General features: G+C 39.0%; 2 protein-coding genes across 2 annotated transcripts; one reads left to right on the top strand and one right to left on the bottom strand.

Moving 5' to 3' along the window:
* Positions 1-2,237: 2,237 nt before the first annotated feature.
* On the top strand, positions 2,238-7,489 carry psma1 (proteasome 20S subunit alpha 1). The gene is made up of 10 exons (XM_088340496.1): positions 2,238-2,358; positions 4,520-4,564; positions 4,632-4,733; positions 4,875-4,978; positions 5,055-5,143; positions 5,714-5,784; positions 5,863-5,992; positions 6,743-6,822; positions 6,944-7,048; positions 7,252-7,489. Exons 1-10 carry the CDS (start codon positions 2,356-2,358, stop codon positions 7,318-7,320), a joined length of 798 nt encoding a protein of 265 aa, XP_088196622.1. The 5' UTR covers positions 2,238-2,355; the 3' UTR covers positions 7,321-7,489.
* A 538-nt stretch (positions 7,490-8,027) lies between these two features.
* ric3b (RIC3 acetylcholine receptor chaperone b) lies at positions 8,028-13,701 on the bottom strand. Its single transcript, XM_088340495.1, has 6 exons — positions 13,469-13,701; positions 10,914-11,140; positions 10,759-10,837; positions 10,591-10,684; positions 10,379-10,515; positions 8,028-8,852 (listed from the first exon to the last, which is right to left on the bottom strand). The coding sequence occupies exons 1-6, from the start codon at positions 13,584-13,586 to the stop codon at positions 8,461-8,463; spliced, it is 1,047 nt and encodes a 348-aa protein (XP_088196621.1). The 5' UTR covers positions 13,587-13,701; the 3' UTR covers positions 8,028-8,460.
* Between the last annotated feature and the right edge of the window lie 3,612 nt (positions 13,702-17,313).

Here is a 17,313-nt window from a genome sequence, read left to right as displayed (position 1 = left end):
ACCACTCATCTGCCAAGCCGCCCAATACGAATATTGTAATGTAAAATAATTTAAATCTAGGTAAGGCGATTTCTATTCAAAGGACGAATTGCTATGAATCACATGCTATGATTTAACTTGTGTTTAGATAGATAGATAGATAGATAGATAGATAGACAGACAGACAGACAGACAGACAGACAGACAGACAGACAGACAGACAGACAGACAGACAGACAGACAGACAGACAGACAGACAGACAGACAGACAGACAGACAGATAGACAGATAGATAGATAGATAGATAGATAGATAGATAGATAGATAGATAGATAGATAGATAGATAGATAGATAGATAGATAGATAGATAGATAGATAGATAGATAGATAGATAGATAGATAGATAGATAGATAGATAGATAGATAGATAGATAGATAGATAGATACTTTATTCATCCCCGAAGGGAAATTCACATTTCCAGCAGCATCCCTGAGCTGAGAACAATACAATAATAAAGCAAAAAAAAAATAAAAATACAATATACAAATACCCAGTGTGACGTGCAAATGCCCACTGTAGTGTGTTATATAGAATATCTAAATACTGCTACACAGAATACATATTGCAATAAAATTCGGTAATATGCAATGTAGGTGGTGTGGTTTAATGTGGGCTTTTACTCTGCCGGGTAGAGTTAAAGAGCCTCATGGCATGAGGAAGAAAAGATCTCTTCAGTCTGTCCGTAGTACAAGACAGTGACAGCAGTCTGTCGCTGAAACTGCTCTTCTGTCTGGAGATAATGCTGTGTAGTTTATTGAGGTTTTAACCATTTTTTATACAAAAATAAAATAAAATCCCACCCCAAACAACCACAAAACAGACAGGCAAAAGAGCAGTTTAACATCATATGTGAAAAAAGAAAAGGCAGTATACTGTACTTAACTAGGAGTTTGGTGCAATAGACTACAAATGTGGTGGTTTTACAGATTCTGGTTGGAATACTAAATTACCAAAGTCATCCCATCTCTCATTAGTTTAACCAGTTTAATCAGCCCAGGATTTTTTCAAATCGCTTGCCAAATTGAACTTTAAACTAACAGTTGTTTGATCATTATTCCACAATCTATTTTATTCGCCATCGTTTATCCTAACAGGATTTCTTTTTAAAGAGTTGAACACAAAGGCTGACAGAAGGTTAAGCCCCCATACCCACCTCCCGAAACCGGTCCCATAACGATATTAGTTTGACTTTAAAGTAAAATATTAATATTGTGCAGGGTTGGGTAGGGTTACTTTAACTTGATTACTTTCAAATACTTTTGGATTACTCCAATACCAAATATGCTAATAAAAGACACAAGAAACTAAATATGAATACAATTATGACTCACAACACGTGGTAAGCTTTCTCTCCTGGCTTTGATCTCTTTGATCTCCGGCAAAACTAACAAAAAATGCGACAGAGACAAAATAAAAATAAATCCAAACAGCTTGCCAACATCATTTTTGCCGTTCCATGTATTCCGTTACTCCCCAAGCCTGCACAAAATTTTGTGATTTTATTCATATTTAGTTTATTTTGTCTTTTATTAGCATATTTGGTATTGGAGTAATCCAAAAGCAATTGAAAGTAATCAAGTTAAAGTAACCCTACCCAACCCTGCTATTGTGTCTCTTTACTCTATTTGTTCTGATGCACTTACAACTCAGGCCAGTCTGCAAGCCCCACCGTTATTGTTGCCTATTTATCCTGATTTTCTTTTAGAATGTATTCGTTTTTTAAGTCATTTTTTTTCATGTTTATCCAGAAGTGCCACGTCTATTCTCTTTGTGAGCAGCGTTCATCACTTTGTTATCAATGACAATAAAGACTACAGTATTCTATTCTATTATAAAGCACCATGTCATAATTTGTCTATGGATTCGAGGCAGCAGGTTTTTTTTATAACATGTATTTTTGACAAAGGTTGAAATGTTGCCTTCGGGGACATATTCCCCAGGGTAAAACCAATTTAGAACTAATGTTTATACAGTGCAAAATGATTCACATTGTTCAATGGTTATGAGCGACGTTTTCTGGTTCGATGCTGTCCCCTAGTGCTAATTAGACTTGTACTGTAATGGCAGATTGGATTACCTGTGACAATTATTTGGATGAAAAAAATATTTTATTATTTACTGTTATATAATATGCAATTTTTTCAAAAAATATATGAGAAAATAAATCTGAATTATAAAAGAAATGTCGATCCATGATTTCGATGGGCGCTCGATTGCTTTTCGTTCCCCGTGACGTCGCTCCATCTAGGAAAACCAATCGAGTGAAGAAGCACCCGGCAAAGAAGTGGAGAGGCCACGTTAAGGCGACGCAAATATGGTTAGTAGGGATGAAATGTCTTTTAGCAAAACGTTCTTCGCGACGTTAACTTTTGTAGTTAGGCATCCGGGTGAATGATTCGCAAATAAATCCTTAAAATTAGCACATAGAGGGCTTGCCTTTGTGGCTAACGTAAGCTAACCAGCTAGCCAACTTTGGAGCGTACTGTGAGTAAGCAAAACAGCATAGCCGGCTGAAGCTAGCATTAGCTTCGCGACATCTACGCAAACGCGCTTGATTTTATTTTTTAGTTATTTTATGAACGCTGCACTGAAATATATCTGAGTGTACACTAAGCATGTCGATGTGGAATTTAAATAAGTACAATTATAGAGCTAGGTGCAACGGTCAAGCTCGTGGTTCGCTTTACTTAATTGTGTTTAAGTCAAATTAATTCAATATTGGATATTTAAAACAATTGTAAACTCTACTTTAGTAGTAGGACATAGGTCGCACCCAGAGAAGGGATAAAGGAATATACTATTCATTTTTAATTCATTTAACAATATAAACTACACAGTCCCTGTTTACTCGCATCATTAATTTGACCATCTAATGTTTAAGTACTTTCTAATCGCCCCTTTTTGAATGACTGCTTCCTTTTGCCCCTCTGTTTTAGTTGTAAACGTAAAATTTGTTTTCATTTGTTTTGTTCGTCAATCTTCTAATTGGATCTTTTATCATCCCTTTTAATCCCTTTTGACTTGTATCCTTGTTTTAGTATTTTAAGAATTAGCATTGTATTGTCCTTAATAACTTGATGAACATTGTTGATAATGAGATTAGCATGGACGTGGCACTCTTAAGATTCATAAATCCATCCATCCATTATCTGCACCGCTTATCCTCAGTAGGGTCACGGGGGTGCTGGAGCCCATCCCAGCCATCCTCAGCCAGTGGGCAGGGGACACCCTGAACTAGTTGCCAGCCAGTCGCAGGGCACACAGAGACGGACAATTCGCTCGCTCATTCACACCTAGGGACAATTTGGAGCGGCCAATTAACCTAAAATGCATGTTTTGGGAATTTGGGAGGAAACAAGAGTGCCTGGAGGAAACCCCCGCAAGCAAGGGGGGGAACATGCAAACTACTTGGGGGCGGCAATAGCTCAGGAGGTAGAGCACTCGTCTTGGGATCAAGGTATCCCAGTTCGAATCCCGGCTCGTCCGTGTTACATGTCGAAGTGTCCTTGGGTAAGACACTGAACCCCTAATACCCCCATTAAGCAGGTTAGCGCCTTACATGGCTGCACAGATCACGACCGCTATTGGGAAATGTGGAGCACATTGTAAAGCGCTTTGGGAAGTCATTGACTTGAAAAGCGCTATATAAATGCAGATCATTTCATTTCACGCCCAGGAGGTTTGATCTCATGACCTCAGAACTGTGCCGCACACTTGCTAACCACTGCGCCGCCTTGCTGCCCCACTAGTTTACAGTAGTAGTTTACAAAGTAGTGCTTTATAAACTGGCCTAAACTGTATGGGCAACGGAAAGCAGTGCAATGAAAATAGTGCAATTAAATTAGCAGCATCATCTTAAGTAAGAGGTGACAAATAAAATGTGTGTACATTTTGCTATACACAGGCAAGATCTTTTGTGCTATTTTAGGGTAGCGATTGTCTTGTGAAGAAAACGCATTAGTCCTTGTTTTACTTGTGATCTGTAGCGTCTGCTCGAGGGCAGCAGGTCAGATAACTGGTAGCCGGGACGAAAGGAGTCGTTCATAATGTTGTTTTCTCGCCTGCGGTATCTCAAATGGGAAATCTCCAGACTGGGCAGTTGATGATTTTATTGACTCTGATAATGGTTTTCCTGTCTGTAGCTGTGCTTTCAGCATACCACACCATTATGCTGTATCAAAATATTTTATTTTATTCCTGATTATCTGCCTAACGTTTGTAATTCCATATCCCCTCTTTTTTCCTTTCTTATATCTGTAGTTTGGAAACTGCTGTTATAGAGCCTCTCGTATTACTGATATTCATTATTTAAACTGTAATATAAAGCCTTTGGTCTAGAAACGACTTGTGCTCAAGTCATTCAGCAGCAGTTAGGTTTAGTTTGGAGGAAATGGCGATTCAAGAAACTTATGTAAGACATTGAATCTCATTATCGTCTTTTATTTTGTTTTTGTTCATTCGTCTGTTTTTATGTACAGTTTCGCAATCAGTATGACAACGATGTGACCGTATGGAGCCCGCAGGTGAGTTGTATTTTGAGACACTAAAAAGTTCATACGCAGCAATCTTAATGTTGTTGATTTTTTTCAGGGTCGTATTCATCAAATTGAGTATGCCATGGAGGCCGTGAAGCAAGGCTCTGCCACCGTCGGACTCAAATCGAAAACCCAGGCGGTCCTTGTTGCGCTTAAGGTACAGTGGCCCTTTCACATTTGAATTACTTTTGCTGTAAGTGGACTTTGAAGGAAGCTTTCAGTTAAACTATATAACCTAATTAATATAAATATTAAAGCAAATCTACTGATTGATATTATATGCATGTGTTGTGTGTAGAGAGCTCAGTCTGAACTAGCAGCCCACCAGAAGAAGATTCTTCATGTTGATAACCACATCGGCATCTCTATCGCTGGACTCACAGCAGACGCCAGGCTGCTATGGTTGTTTTCAATGTTATGAAAGGAGAAGTACAAACACAAAACCACACACACAACAACTTGTTTTACTTTTTTGCAGTAACTTTATGCGTCAAGAGTGTTTGGACTCCAGGTACGTCTTTGACCGCCCCCTGCCCGCGTCACGACTTGTCCATCTCGTCGGCAGCAGTATCCTCACAATCAGATTAAGCACAGATAAGCAGAATTTTTAGCTAGTGTTCAGTTTGAATCATGGCCTATCTTTAACTTTTATTCAAAATCCAGTTTATATCTGGCCTTGGATGTCTATCCAAAGCTATGTTATTCTCTAAAGTTGTGTACAGTATCAATTTAACATATTTAAATTAAACTGATGACATTTTTTCTGCAGCATTGGTTATTTTTGTAGATTGTTCAATCAAGAGCATAATAAAAGACCTTTAGTTTCACAGAAATAAATGTGATTAAGGGAAGGGAAGAGCATGCACAATGCACTACCTGGTGCACTTAATAAGCAGCACTCAACTAAAAATCTACCCTCAATTCATATTTTCAGAACTCTGTTTATGAAATATAAAGTTAGAACTAATTTAACTGTCCTTTGTCATGGTCTGAAGGTTTTTTTTTATAATGATACATTGGCACTGAGTAACTTGGTTGTAAGTGGCATTTCCACGCCTAAAAATTACTGCTACGTGACTTTCGATTATGAGTGGGTTCACACAGAAGCAGTGGCCAACGTCCTTGACAGAAGCTCAGAAACTCAAATCCCAACACAACGATATGGAAGGAGACCATACGGTGTTGGGCTTCTCATTGCAGGCTATGACGTGAGTTCACAAGTTTTGCCTAATCAATATAGCTGGGTTGTGCATAAATCTGGTTTAACGTGCATTTGCTTATGTCAGGACATGGGCCCCCACATCTTCCAGACGTGCCCGTCAGCCAACTACTTCGATTGCAAAGCCATGTCCATAGGGGCCCGTTCACAGTCGGCTCGCACCTACCTGGAGAGATGCATGGACAAGTTTGCAGACTGTGAGCGTCATATCAAGTTACACATAGGACATAACAAGCACAGTAGCTAGTGGGATACTCCATGAATCACATTTTATTAGCTGATTGTACTATGAACGGACGTTTGACAGGCGTGGAATATTTTGCAGGCAAAACAAAACCTTCATTTAGAGATTTAAGAACCGGTACCAACAACCTTCATGAAGCTACTTGAGTTACTTTTTGCTACAGGTTATTGTGAATGGCTTCCAGTTCGATATACTTTGTTATTACTGGGTTGATGTTGTAAATTAGAAATATAGACTCTGTCAACTACAAAAGCATCATCCTCCGAAAAAAATATTAGGCGATTACAAAGAAATATATTGGCTGATTTTAAAAAGATGTATTCAGAGTTATAGGAATAGTTCGATTTCTACTCATTAGTTAATGATTTCTTATGACAGCCAAAAACGTACTACCAATATAAAACATTTTTTGTACATCTTTTCCATTGTTTACATTTTCAGATTTCCTAGAAAATCACAATAACCAATCACTGGGTTGGGCTCTCCAGGTGTTTTTAAGGTACTACCTAGTGCCACTAGTTTCCGTTTTTGAACAACCTTTTAAAAAGTTCCATTTCTACAATATGGTAAACATTAAGACAATCACAGCTCTAAACATGATTTGTTAATTTCAGCGAATAATGTTGACAATGCCTTTAAAACAAATTAAAATAAATGTGATCTTGTGGTCATATTTGCATTTAAACATGTATTTATTATTCAGGTAACCTGAATGAGTTGGTCCAGCATGGCCTAAGAGCCCTTAGAGAGACTCTCCCCACCGAACAGGACCTCACCACTAAGGTACTCAGCACACTACCATCTACTGGTCGAAGTCAGCTCAGACCTTTTTGTTTCATTACTTTTATAATGATGTGTTTTCATGCAAACATAAAAATGATTTGTGAACAAATCCATGTTTCAGAATGTTTCCATCGGAATTGTGGGGAAGGATATGGAGTTCACCATTTACGACGATGACGACGTGGCCCCCTTCTTGGAGGGTCTGGAGGAGAGGCCGCAGAGGAAGGTGATGATGTCCTCAGTATTAAGGGCGATTCGTGTTCTGTTGCTTGTTAGTTCAGGAAAATGTCAACTTCTTAGCACATGTCCCTTAAGGTTTAGAATAATCCTTACAGTATATATTCCTTATTCAGCACTCTGAATGTCAGCTTGCTAGATAAAGCATGTTTTCAAGGAAATCATTTGCAGATGAATGTTTCTTTGCTTCAGGTGGCCGCGCCCGCAGATGACGAGGCCCCCGCCCCTGCAGCGGAGCCAGACGAGCCAATGGAGCACTGAGGCGGAGTGTAACAATGATGCACTTCTGTTTGTGACAAAAGAATTAGAAATGTGCCACTTGCCTAAAAACATCATCCCTTCCATATTCTGCCAGCATCAGTCAGCGAGTGCTTTTGTACAGGTAGAATGTAAAATGGATTCAACTAATAAATGCCCCTTTTTCACTTGTTTTATGCATTTTTGTCACATACACCTTAACAATTTTAGCTCCACTCAAAATAATTCAGTTGAATTTCAATCAATTCAAACTTCAAATGAGGCTTCTGTGACTTAAGGTTTTTATTAAAAGGGTGACAATACTTGCACAGATTTCAAAGACAAAATTAAATACATGATTGTTTGTTTTGTAAGCTTACAAAACCAACTTTTATAAAATACTTCTTTTTAGACAGAGGTCTTAAGCTCCTCAAAGAGACTATTTGAATAAGGTTTGGTCTGCCTCATGAATTGGAATTATTTTAGATGCATGCACTTTGTAACAGTAGATTTTTCTGTGTCTTTTGATTTTATATGTAAGAAATGTTTAACTGTGGCGGTATAGGATAGCAGCATAACAGTAACTCTGCTTTTGCCGCTTCATTTAAAAATGTATTATTTACGTTGAGATTGTGTTAAAACAAAGATTCCGCCCTATGAGGAGATAAATGTACTTTAAACTTATTTCTCTGTTAAAAAATGCATTGAAAATACTGTGCTGCTGCTTTAACTGGAGTTAAAATATATACGGTAATTCCCTTTGAGCTGAAATATATTAAATACATAAAAATGATCACCTATTTGCAGGTTTTGTCTTTCGACAGCAGGGGGCAGTGTTGGATAACATTTGAAAGGCTTGATTCTTTTTTTTCACAGTTATAATATAAAAAATAGTGTTTATACTAACTGGCAAGGAGAATATTATATTGGTAAACTGTTTTGTTTTTGCCAGAAGTTAAAAAGAACATTGGTCAAATTGTCCTTATTATCCTTGCATTTTCTTCACGATATCCCCAGAAGAAAGGAAATTTCACGTCACAACAAAGGCTGTAGTCTGCTAGCACTATCAAGAAAAGCTAAGGTAGTGAAGTCCATGCAGGATTTTGGGTGCAGATTCTGTCAAAGGTCCCACTCAGGCAAAACCAGTTCTGTCCGATCTGTAAGTCAGTGACACTCCTTGCTTCTTCTCTTGTTCCGTCTTCTGATGGGACCAACGGGGGACGAGTCTTGCGTCTCCCTTGTCTTTTTCGGCCCTGCGTCTGTTGTGATCTTCAAGGTGAGCTCCAGTTCTTTTAGCACGCCCGTCAGCTCCTCCTGAGCCAAGGCAAGCTGGAACTGCTCCTCCTTGCACTCGCATTCTGATTGCTCCTTCTTACTCAGGTGGATTCCCTGCTGCTTTTCTTTGGCTCCTAAATCGGTGTTTGGTTCGTCGCCTGGGATGTCCTCCGCCTGGTCGGACCTGACTGCTTCTTCCGTTTTAGTCTGTGATGTGCAGGGAGGATGCTGACAGGAGCAATGAAGGCCCTCCCACAAATGGTGGGGATCATTTTCTTCGTCTGCAGTACAACACAACTCATTAAGTTTCATATACAGTTCGCGCCTGACAAAGTTTTGATTCAATGTTGTTAATTAAGATGTTTTTTCAACACCTTGACTGCATTTTCCTGACAATACAACATCAACAAATTATTTCAAGCGCCCCAAAATTAAAAGAATTTAAACTTCAAGAGGATGATCATCTATCTACCCTGATCATATCCTTTAAGAGGGGTGATCGACAGCAAGACAAACACATACAAAACAAAGACATTTTTTTTAAAAAAGGGAAAAAGTAGCAGCAAACAAACATTTTTGGACCATGGCCAACCCAATTGCCCAAACAAGTTAGGCACCTCGACACTCAAGTTGGTCATGCTTTCGTCCCTCCGGATGAAACGGGAGATAAGAAACCGGCCATTTCTCTCAGATCAGGGTGACACAACACACTCTTCTGTTCAACAGCAGGGCCCCACAGCTTTCACTGGTTTACCCCTGCCGCATCATACGGGTGCCCTGCCCATCCCTTAGAACGCGTCCAAACATCCCACTATCCTTTCACAACACCTCCCCACTCATTCAAGAGCTCTAGCTTCCACTATATTTAGAGCATGATAAAACCTTTAATTGCGCGGTGTTCATGCATATGTTCAATTACATCTGTTAGATGCTGTCGGCTATTGGTTGACATAATATAAAGTGCTAATGTTTTTAAAACCCAAAATCTATTGGTCTATAGATTCTTCCTTTCGGAGAAAAATATCAAAATCATGAAAAGTTGTCTTTGGCACTAAAGGAGTAAATTCTTAAAATCTGATTGTCCTACCTTAATGGGTTTGTTAATTCAGATATAAATATAATAAAACGACTAACTTTTTCCCCAAATTATTCTTGATAACCTTTTTTTTGTTTGTTTTTTTGTTATTTTTATACAAAATGTCAGCTTTTCGACATGAAAAACAATATAACAATAAATAATTTTTATATTTGTTTTGAATCACTATTTTATTCTAAAATTGCTCTTACTTTGAAAAACAAAATCGGACAAAACAGTTTATTTGCGTCTGATTGAAATGATTATTCTTTGGTGTAGAAAGCACATATAAAAAGTATATACACCCCTGTCCATGACTATTTTTTGTGACCGTATTTAAGGGATTATGGTTGTGGGGAAAAAAGGGAGTTTTTTCACTGTACTAAGAATGAACCAATCACATTTGAGCTCATATCAAACTGTACTGTATTTATTCGCTATGGGTCCAATGATTTACAGTGATGCTAAAGGGAGAAGCAAAACATGATTACCATGGAAGCAAAGCTTATGATTGTCAAGAAATACGAAAAGGGCACACAATTTGTTACCCTCATTATGTTCATGCCCCCTTTTATCCTTGAAAACATTGCAAATGCTTTCGTAGGGTTTCCCTGATGTTTTAATGATTAGGGCTTACGTAACAACTCTATTTTCGTCAGAGTGTGAAGTGTTTTTTTTTTTCCCTGCATTTTATTATTTTCAATTTTAATTTTGCGTCTGTCAATGGCATACCTTCTTCCAAGTGTCCCCGGCAGTTGTTTCTGGGTGCAGCCACGCCCTCCACCAGCTGCCCTTCCTGCATCACACGAGTGATTTCTGTCAGCTGCTGCAGGAGACTCTCCTGGTCCACGCTCACTCCCTTACTCTCCCTATAACGCACACTCCATATTTAAGCAGTCGACCTAGCATTAGCCTATTAGCATTAGCTTTGAATCAGCTAGCACCTGCCGGGTCCGTCCTGCGAGTTGGAAACGATGTTCTCCATCACCAACTCCGTCTCCCTCAGCTTCTCCTGCAGCTGAACAAGCTCAAAGTCGGCTAAAGGGGAAATGATGTGTTAGATGTTTATTTATAATTTTTCATAGATGTTAAAATTGGGTTTTACAACTCACTGATCTTTCTCTTTTTGTTTTCTGAGCGTAATGAAGAGATTCTACTTAACGGAGGTTGACTGCTTCCTTTGGATGTAATCTGACCACAAACACGGCAACACTTCAAATTAAAAACCCCAAAATGTAATTTTTATGAACTTGTGTGGGCTACAGACCTTGAAGAGGATGTAGAGAATGTAGAGTAAAATACCAAATCCATACACTGGAATGATTTGTCCAGCCAGGTTGGATTTGGCCGATGTTCCTAGCCCACCTCCAGCTCCTTTACCCCGGGCGGCCCCGGTCTCTGTCTTTTGGCCCCTGGATGAGGGCCCCGCCGTCGCCCTCTGGCCTCGACTCTCTGGGGCCATTTGACGGTGGACCATAGGTGGGAAATGACCTCCTACAGATGTAAATGCAATTCTTTAATATACAGTAGAATAGACCGGGTGGTAACATGTTGGCATTTAAGGAGATAGGTGCCACCGGGCTGTACTTGCCCAAGACACACCATAGAAAATGGTGCCCCTATGACCATAGTGGTTAAGGGATCCAACCAACCAAGAGTAGACCTATGGGATAAGGCATCACAACATTTTCACTGTACGATGTCAAATAACATGTTGTTTTCGCTCCTCTTTACAGTATTTTTCCCACTATGGGACATCAACAACAACTTTATTTTGCTTGCCCAAAAACAAAAAACTTTGGGACATTCATGCCAATGACAAGTTACTTCTATAAAATGCACTTCTACTATTTGTCGACGTCATATCAAATGCCAGTCTGCTATTGGGTTGTGTCACTGGGGTGCTTCATGAAGACTTTTATTGTTGGCGATACAATACAGTAGTTTTTCGTACTGAATTAATAAGCCATGGGTCCCAAGACATGCAGTGATGCTGAAGGGGAGAAGCAAATACATGATAACAGTCAAAACTTAGCTTGCAATTATTAAAAACACAAAAAGGGCATGAGAATCGCTGCCCTCGCAAAGTTGCATGGCCCTATTTAACCACCGATGGAGACTATTTTTAGGGGCAATACAGTCCTTCAAGTGGAAGTTTTAAGACCAGTTTCAATTTTTTTGAATGTTAGTTTCTTTGAGTTCATGCTTAATGTTAAATGGCACAAATTTTGATAATACACGCACAAGGTAATCCAAACCCTGTCCACAGATACATTTCTGAAGATTTCAGATTTTAAGGGGGGCGTAGTAAAATCTCATCTCATTAGCCGTACCGCTTATCCTCATTAGGGTTGCGGGGGTGCTGGAGCCCATCCCAGCCAGCGTAGTAAAATATTGTTGGAAATTAAAAAAAGAAAAAAAGAGTTTTAGCTGCTAGCATCACTTTAGTAGGTAATACTTAATCCTTTATATCATGCAAAACTGTATTTTTTTGTACTGAAATGTAATGGGAGATTCAAAAACATGATAACCATTGAAATAAAGCTTGGGATGATCAAGAAATACAAAAAAAAAGCACATGTATCACTACCCTCGCCAAGTTGAATCGACAATCGGTACTATTATTAAAGATAAGGAAGCGATTAAAGCAGCACAATCCCCACAAGTGGAATTTGAAAAATCTGTTTTAATTATAATATGCCGTCTCATTCCCCAGGTACTCCACTGGACCAGATCCAGTCATTTCACACCAAAATTAATGACAATTTTATTTGCCCTTATATTTAGTGTATTATATACACGTATATTTGTAATATCATGAAAGTTGTACTGTATTGGAAAATGGGTTTGCTACTAAATGAAACTTTTTATTGCACTATTATTACAAAAAGAAATCACATTTACGAATTAGACCAGACTCCGAGCACACTCACTACCTTGTGAATATCAATAATATATTATATATATATATATATATATATATATATATATATATATATATATATATATATATATATATATTTTTTTTTTTTTTTTCCCCAATATTTATTTTGCGTTTGTCTTGTTTTTTTCCTTAAAGGTACATTGTGTAATTTAAGGTATGGATTCTGCTATTGAAGAATTCTTGACATGATTTTTTTTTTATTTAAAAAAAACATGAGTATGATAGTTTATGTATTTGTGCCTTTTATTGAAATTAATGTTTTTGTTTTTCACCAAATGAAGATATCTTTTTTTGTACTCTAGGAGGCACTAAATATTGCCTACTGCCCCTTTCAGCGCCATGTCTTATTACGCAAACAAGGTTCACTACGTTGTTATCAGTGACAAATTGTTAAAGACTATTGTGTTACACACAATTAGTAGTTACTATAAAATATTTTGTTTATTTTAATGTTTTGATCTTGGCTTTTGGGGGTTTCCAACCCGGCAGCTATTTGCTACGATAAGGGAATTTTACTCTGCGAATGGATTAACGTCGTACCCGGGGCGTCTACTGTGAGAATGTTTAGTGTTAAAAGACAATAACACGAAGGCAGGAAACACGATTTATCTTAATTGTTAATCTGTAAGTTGTCTTAACTGATTCCCCCTGACAAAATACGACTATTACACATCGGCATGGAGCGCTCCTGAGATTGTGGTGTTTTTGGCGCCCCTTCCTTCTCTGGGAGGAGAGTGTAATTGCAAGTATTTTGTAGCACAGTTCCACTTTCCTCCTTAAATAGATTAAAAAAACATGTCTGTATTATAACACATTACGTCGATATTCCATCTCGTTAAGGGCAAAATCGTTTTTGTGACTTAAGTTGAGCGACGTACCTTCGCCACCGCTGGCATCCTTCCTCCCGCGAGACAACAGCATCCTTGGAAGCAGCAGAGCCACGCACAGCACGAGACACGTGGCCAGCGTGACTTTCTGAAAGGTGGACATCACCATGGCAACATCCGGCAAAACTGACAGCTGTCAATCGGATTTTGAATGACAGTTGCGGATGCTCGCTCTGTCCTTTCCCTTCTCACACAGGTCGCCGAGCGATTGGGTTTCCTATCGGAACCGGAAGTGGGCGCTTTGATGTACTAGCGGGAATCAGCCACGGGGTGACGCTAAAGTGCTGCATGAGTATCCTAGTCAGCTCATAGGATGCCATTCATTTATTTGATATTACAGTATTTTGTTTCAGGAATTTTCTCTCCAGTTTGCATAGATGTCAACGTTTCGACATTAAAAATCGGTAGATGTTATCGAGCACTGTTTTTTCACGCGAAACACAATCCGTCTCCAGAATACATACCTGTCACCCTCCACGGCTCCATGCCCTTACAAACTGTCGTATTTTCCCTTACAAAATAATCTTGCACCATACGTGTTTATTTATGTAGTTTAACATGTACACGTGTTTCGTTATATCATATATATTGTTAATTAACATTTTGTTGTGAGATCCTGATCTGCTCGACATGAAGGAGGTTTATTTTAAAAAAAGTTCAAAAATGAAGTAGCTTGGACGTTCACTGAAGAAGGAAAAAATACATGCAAATATAATTAAGTAGAATAATACATTTTCTTATTCAAATTATGAATTCATTTTCTGCATTGAATTATTGTTGATAATATACCGATTAAAGGGATAACCACAAACCTGTCTTTTTTCCTTTTATACTTCCTTTTTTTCTTAACTTCTCTATACAACATAATAATTCGTAATTACTTATCAAAGCAAGTGAGCCGTTTAAGAGCCTGCTCTCTTTAATGCGTTGAGCCGAAAAAGCTGGTTCTCTAAAAAGAGACGGACTTCTTGCACTACATCAAACCGCTCGCTTCGTTTTCAACCAAAAAAACGATACAGAGTTAGAGGCTTCCGCTGCGAACATTTTCTCGTACGTCGTACACGTCTTAAAATGCATAATAAACGTACTTTGTATGGCAAAACCGCACTGGTTGACAGGTATGATAATATGTAAAGGTGGGGGTGCGTAGTTGGAGGTCTCCTTAAAAAGTTTAATATTAAAGGTGAGGTGCGTAGTTTCAAGTGTCCTTAGATTTGGGGTGTCAAACTCAATTGCACAGAGGGACAGAACTCAAACCACACTTTTGGTCGCGTGCGGGCCGTACGGGATAAATATTTATTGAATACACTAAAACTTGCCTTTTTTATTCATAAATATGAATCAAAAACAGACAGGAACATTATTCCAGAATGAACATACTTAAACATTAAAATACTTTGAACAACTTTGCTCTCCATAAAAATATCTCCTGTCAAAACTATATGTAATATATATGTATCGGAGTCATATCCCCCTAGCACTGGGAGGGGGCTAGAGTCAAGAACACATTCACATTTTTGACACTTTCTGAGAAATTGTGACAGAGGAGGGTGTTCCCAGCCCCCTCGCTTAACCCAACTGATTCATTAGGTGACTATAATGCCGAGGAGGGAATGGGTACCAATGTTGTAATGTAAGGTATGACCCGTCCGAGACTTGAACCAGCAACCTCCCAGTCTCGGGGTGGGCGCCCTACCCCCAAGGCCACCGAGCTGATCAAAGCTCTATAGAGTGCTTCGAGGTCCTAAGATTACCCACAATGCATTGCTGGCGGCCATTTTGGAAGTCCACAAAACTTTTCACTTCATTGTTATTGTTCAGCGAACCAGTTAGATTCTACATTGTAATGCCGAATACGTGCGTTATTGTTGGCTGTTGTAGCCGAGGGGTAAAGGGTGGGAAGGGCTTCTTTAGACTTCCGAAGTGTGTTTACAATCAGGGGATTGAAGCTCAGGAGAAAAGTGAACGGCGAAGACGAATGTGGCTGGCAGCTATCAACCGGTCGAATTTGCCAAAGCTTGACTGTGTTCGTGTTTGTTCTGACCACTTTCTGACAGGTAAATTGAATTATTTATGATGTAGAAATACATTTTAAAAAGGTTATGGGACATGTGCCCAGGAGGTAGAGCGCTCGTCTTGGGATCAAGGGATCCCAGTTCGAATCCCGACTCGTCCGTGTTACATGTCGAAGTGTCCTTGGGTAAGACACTGAACCCCTAATACCCCCAATAAGTAGGTTAGCGCCTTACATGGCTGCAAGGCCGCTATTGGGAAATGTGGAGCACATTGTAAAGCGCTTTGGGAAGTCATTGACTTGAAAAGCGCTATAGAAATGCAGATCATCATCATGTGCACTTCATGTACATCTGTCGACACCATTCAAGTATGGCTAGGTTAAATACTGTAGGTGTTGCTTCTTGAGTAACATTTCTGAAAAAAATATTCTTAAAAGATCTAGATGTTGAACAAGTATATACCAAGAATACATAGTAAATGTGCATTTCATCCACTTTGATGAGATATTTCTTCTCTCTCAGTGGATAACATTATTAAATAACTACTTCACCATACACATGTATCAAACAAACATGAAGTATGCGCTGTTTGCAATTGTATTTATTTTCAATCTTTGTTTAGATGAAAGGCTCATAATTAACACCTTTAATTTACAATGGCTGAGAGGGGCAGAATAGCGTTTTGAGTTTCAGTGTAGTATCATCCAATGTTCGCATGTTTTCGCCACATCACAAACCTTGACAAACACAGTAAGAGGATTCCTCAACAAATCTGTCGTAGGCTTCCATACTTTTGTAATTTTTAAAATCCTTCAGTTCACAAAAGGGACTTGGGTGGAAAATAAGATAGTTAACAAGTTCGATGTAAGTCACACACGGCAACAAATCGGGATCAGACTTCCAGTCCTTGTTTTTAATTTTGTAGGGATCCAATTTTCCAATAAAATGCAACTTCGCAGCGTACCGCTCGCGTGCTTGCTTGTCTAAACTCTCCACGTAGTTTTCCATAGTGTTGATGGACAAAATCCGTACACAAACGAAGCTAGTTGAGTAAATAAATAGACAAACTGAGTAAATATTTGCTCCTCTCGCTATCACCGCTTGTAATCGACAGACTTCCAAGATGGAGGCACGAAGCCGTGTTACTATTTTTAGCACAAAGCGCGGAGCCCTCTATAAATTCAAAATATGAACAAAAAAATGGAAATTTAATAAAAATTGTGCTTTTCACTTCGGGATTTTGTATGTCCTCATATTCTTCTTTAACCCTTCAACTTTCTTTTTCTGCTGTGCATTCAGGTATTTCCTCTGAATTTTTGTCTTGGAGTGGCGTTTTTCATCAAATTCCTTAATTACGGCCACGCAATCCCCACAGAGAAGATTCATGGGTTTACCGGCAATGCCAGTAAAGATAGGCCCATCTTCCGATCGGTTTTGAAAGGCTGTTTTCAGAATCAACGATTTTCTCGGCCAATGTGAGGATTTAACATCGGCGTAATGCACAGCAACAGAAAGAGCACCCTGATTTTCTTCGTTTAGCCTTCCGTTATACGGTGATAGATTGAAGTTCGTCCCTGGGCATTGCGTCTCTGCTTCCTGACGCTAAACACTTACTATAATGCATTTGTCGATCATGTTTTTCAACTGGCCGACGTGTTGTTTGTAAGTCGATAGTTTAAAAAGTGTCTGCGCTCGTCAGGCTACAGCCAACTCGATTGACCATTTCCGGAAAGACTTGTGGCGGCAGCTGAAGCGCTGCATTGTGGGATCTGCAGTTTAACAGTTATTAGCGTTTCATAGAGCCGGGCCCTTACTGTAGAT

Source organism: Urocampus carinirostris, chromosome 7 (genome assembly GCF_059441175.1).
Source record: "Urocampus carinirostris isolate Australia breed hairy pipefish chromosome 7, RoL_Ucar_1.0, whole genome shotgun sequence".
NCBI lineage: Eukaryota > Metazoa > Chordata > Actinopteri > Syngnathiformes > Syngnathidae > Urocampus > Urocampus carinirostris.
This window is presented reverse-complemented; position numbering and strand designations above follow the sequence as displayed.

Excerpts from the sequence above, each read along its gene's own strand:
- psma1 (XM_088340496.1), top strand. Across the intron at positions 5,144-5,713 it reads TGTCCATCTCGTCGGCAGCA|AAACTCAAATCCCAACACAA; the intron begins GTATCCTCACAA and ends ACAGAAGCTCAG. Across the intron at positions 5,993-6,742 it reads CATGGACAAGTTTGCAGACT|GTAACCTGAATGAGTTGGTC; the intron begins GTGAGCGTCATA and ends TTTATTATTCAG.
- ric3b (XM_088340495.1), bottom strand. The coding sequence starts at position 13,586 with ATGGTGATGTCCACCTTTCAGAAAGTCACGCTGGCCACGTGTCTCGTG. Across the intron at positions 10,838-10,913 it reads TTCTCTACATCCTCTTCAAG|ATTACATCCAAAGGAAGCAG; the intron begins GTCTGTAGCCCA and ends GTTTGTGGTCAG. Across the intron at positions 10,516-10,590 it reads TCGCAGGACGGACCCGGCAG|GGAGAGTAAGGGAGTGAGCG; the intron begins GTGCTAGCTGAT and ends TGTGCGTTATAG.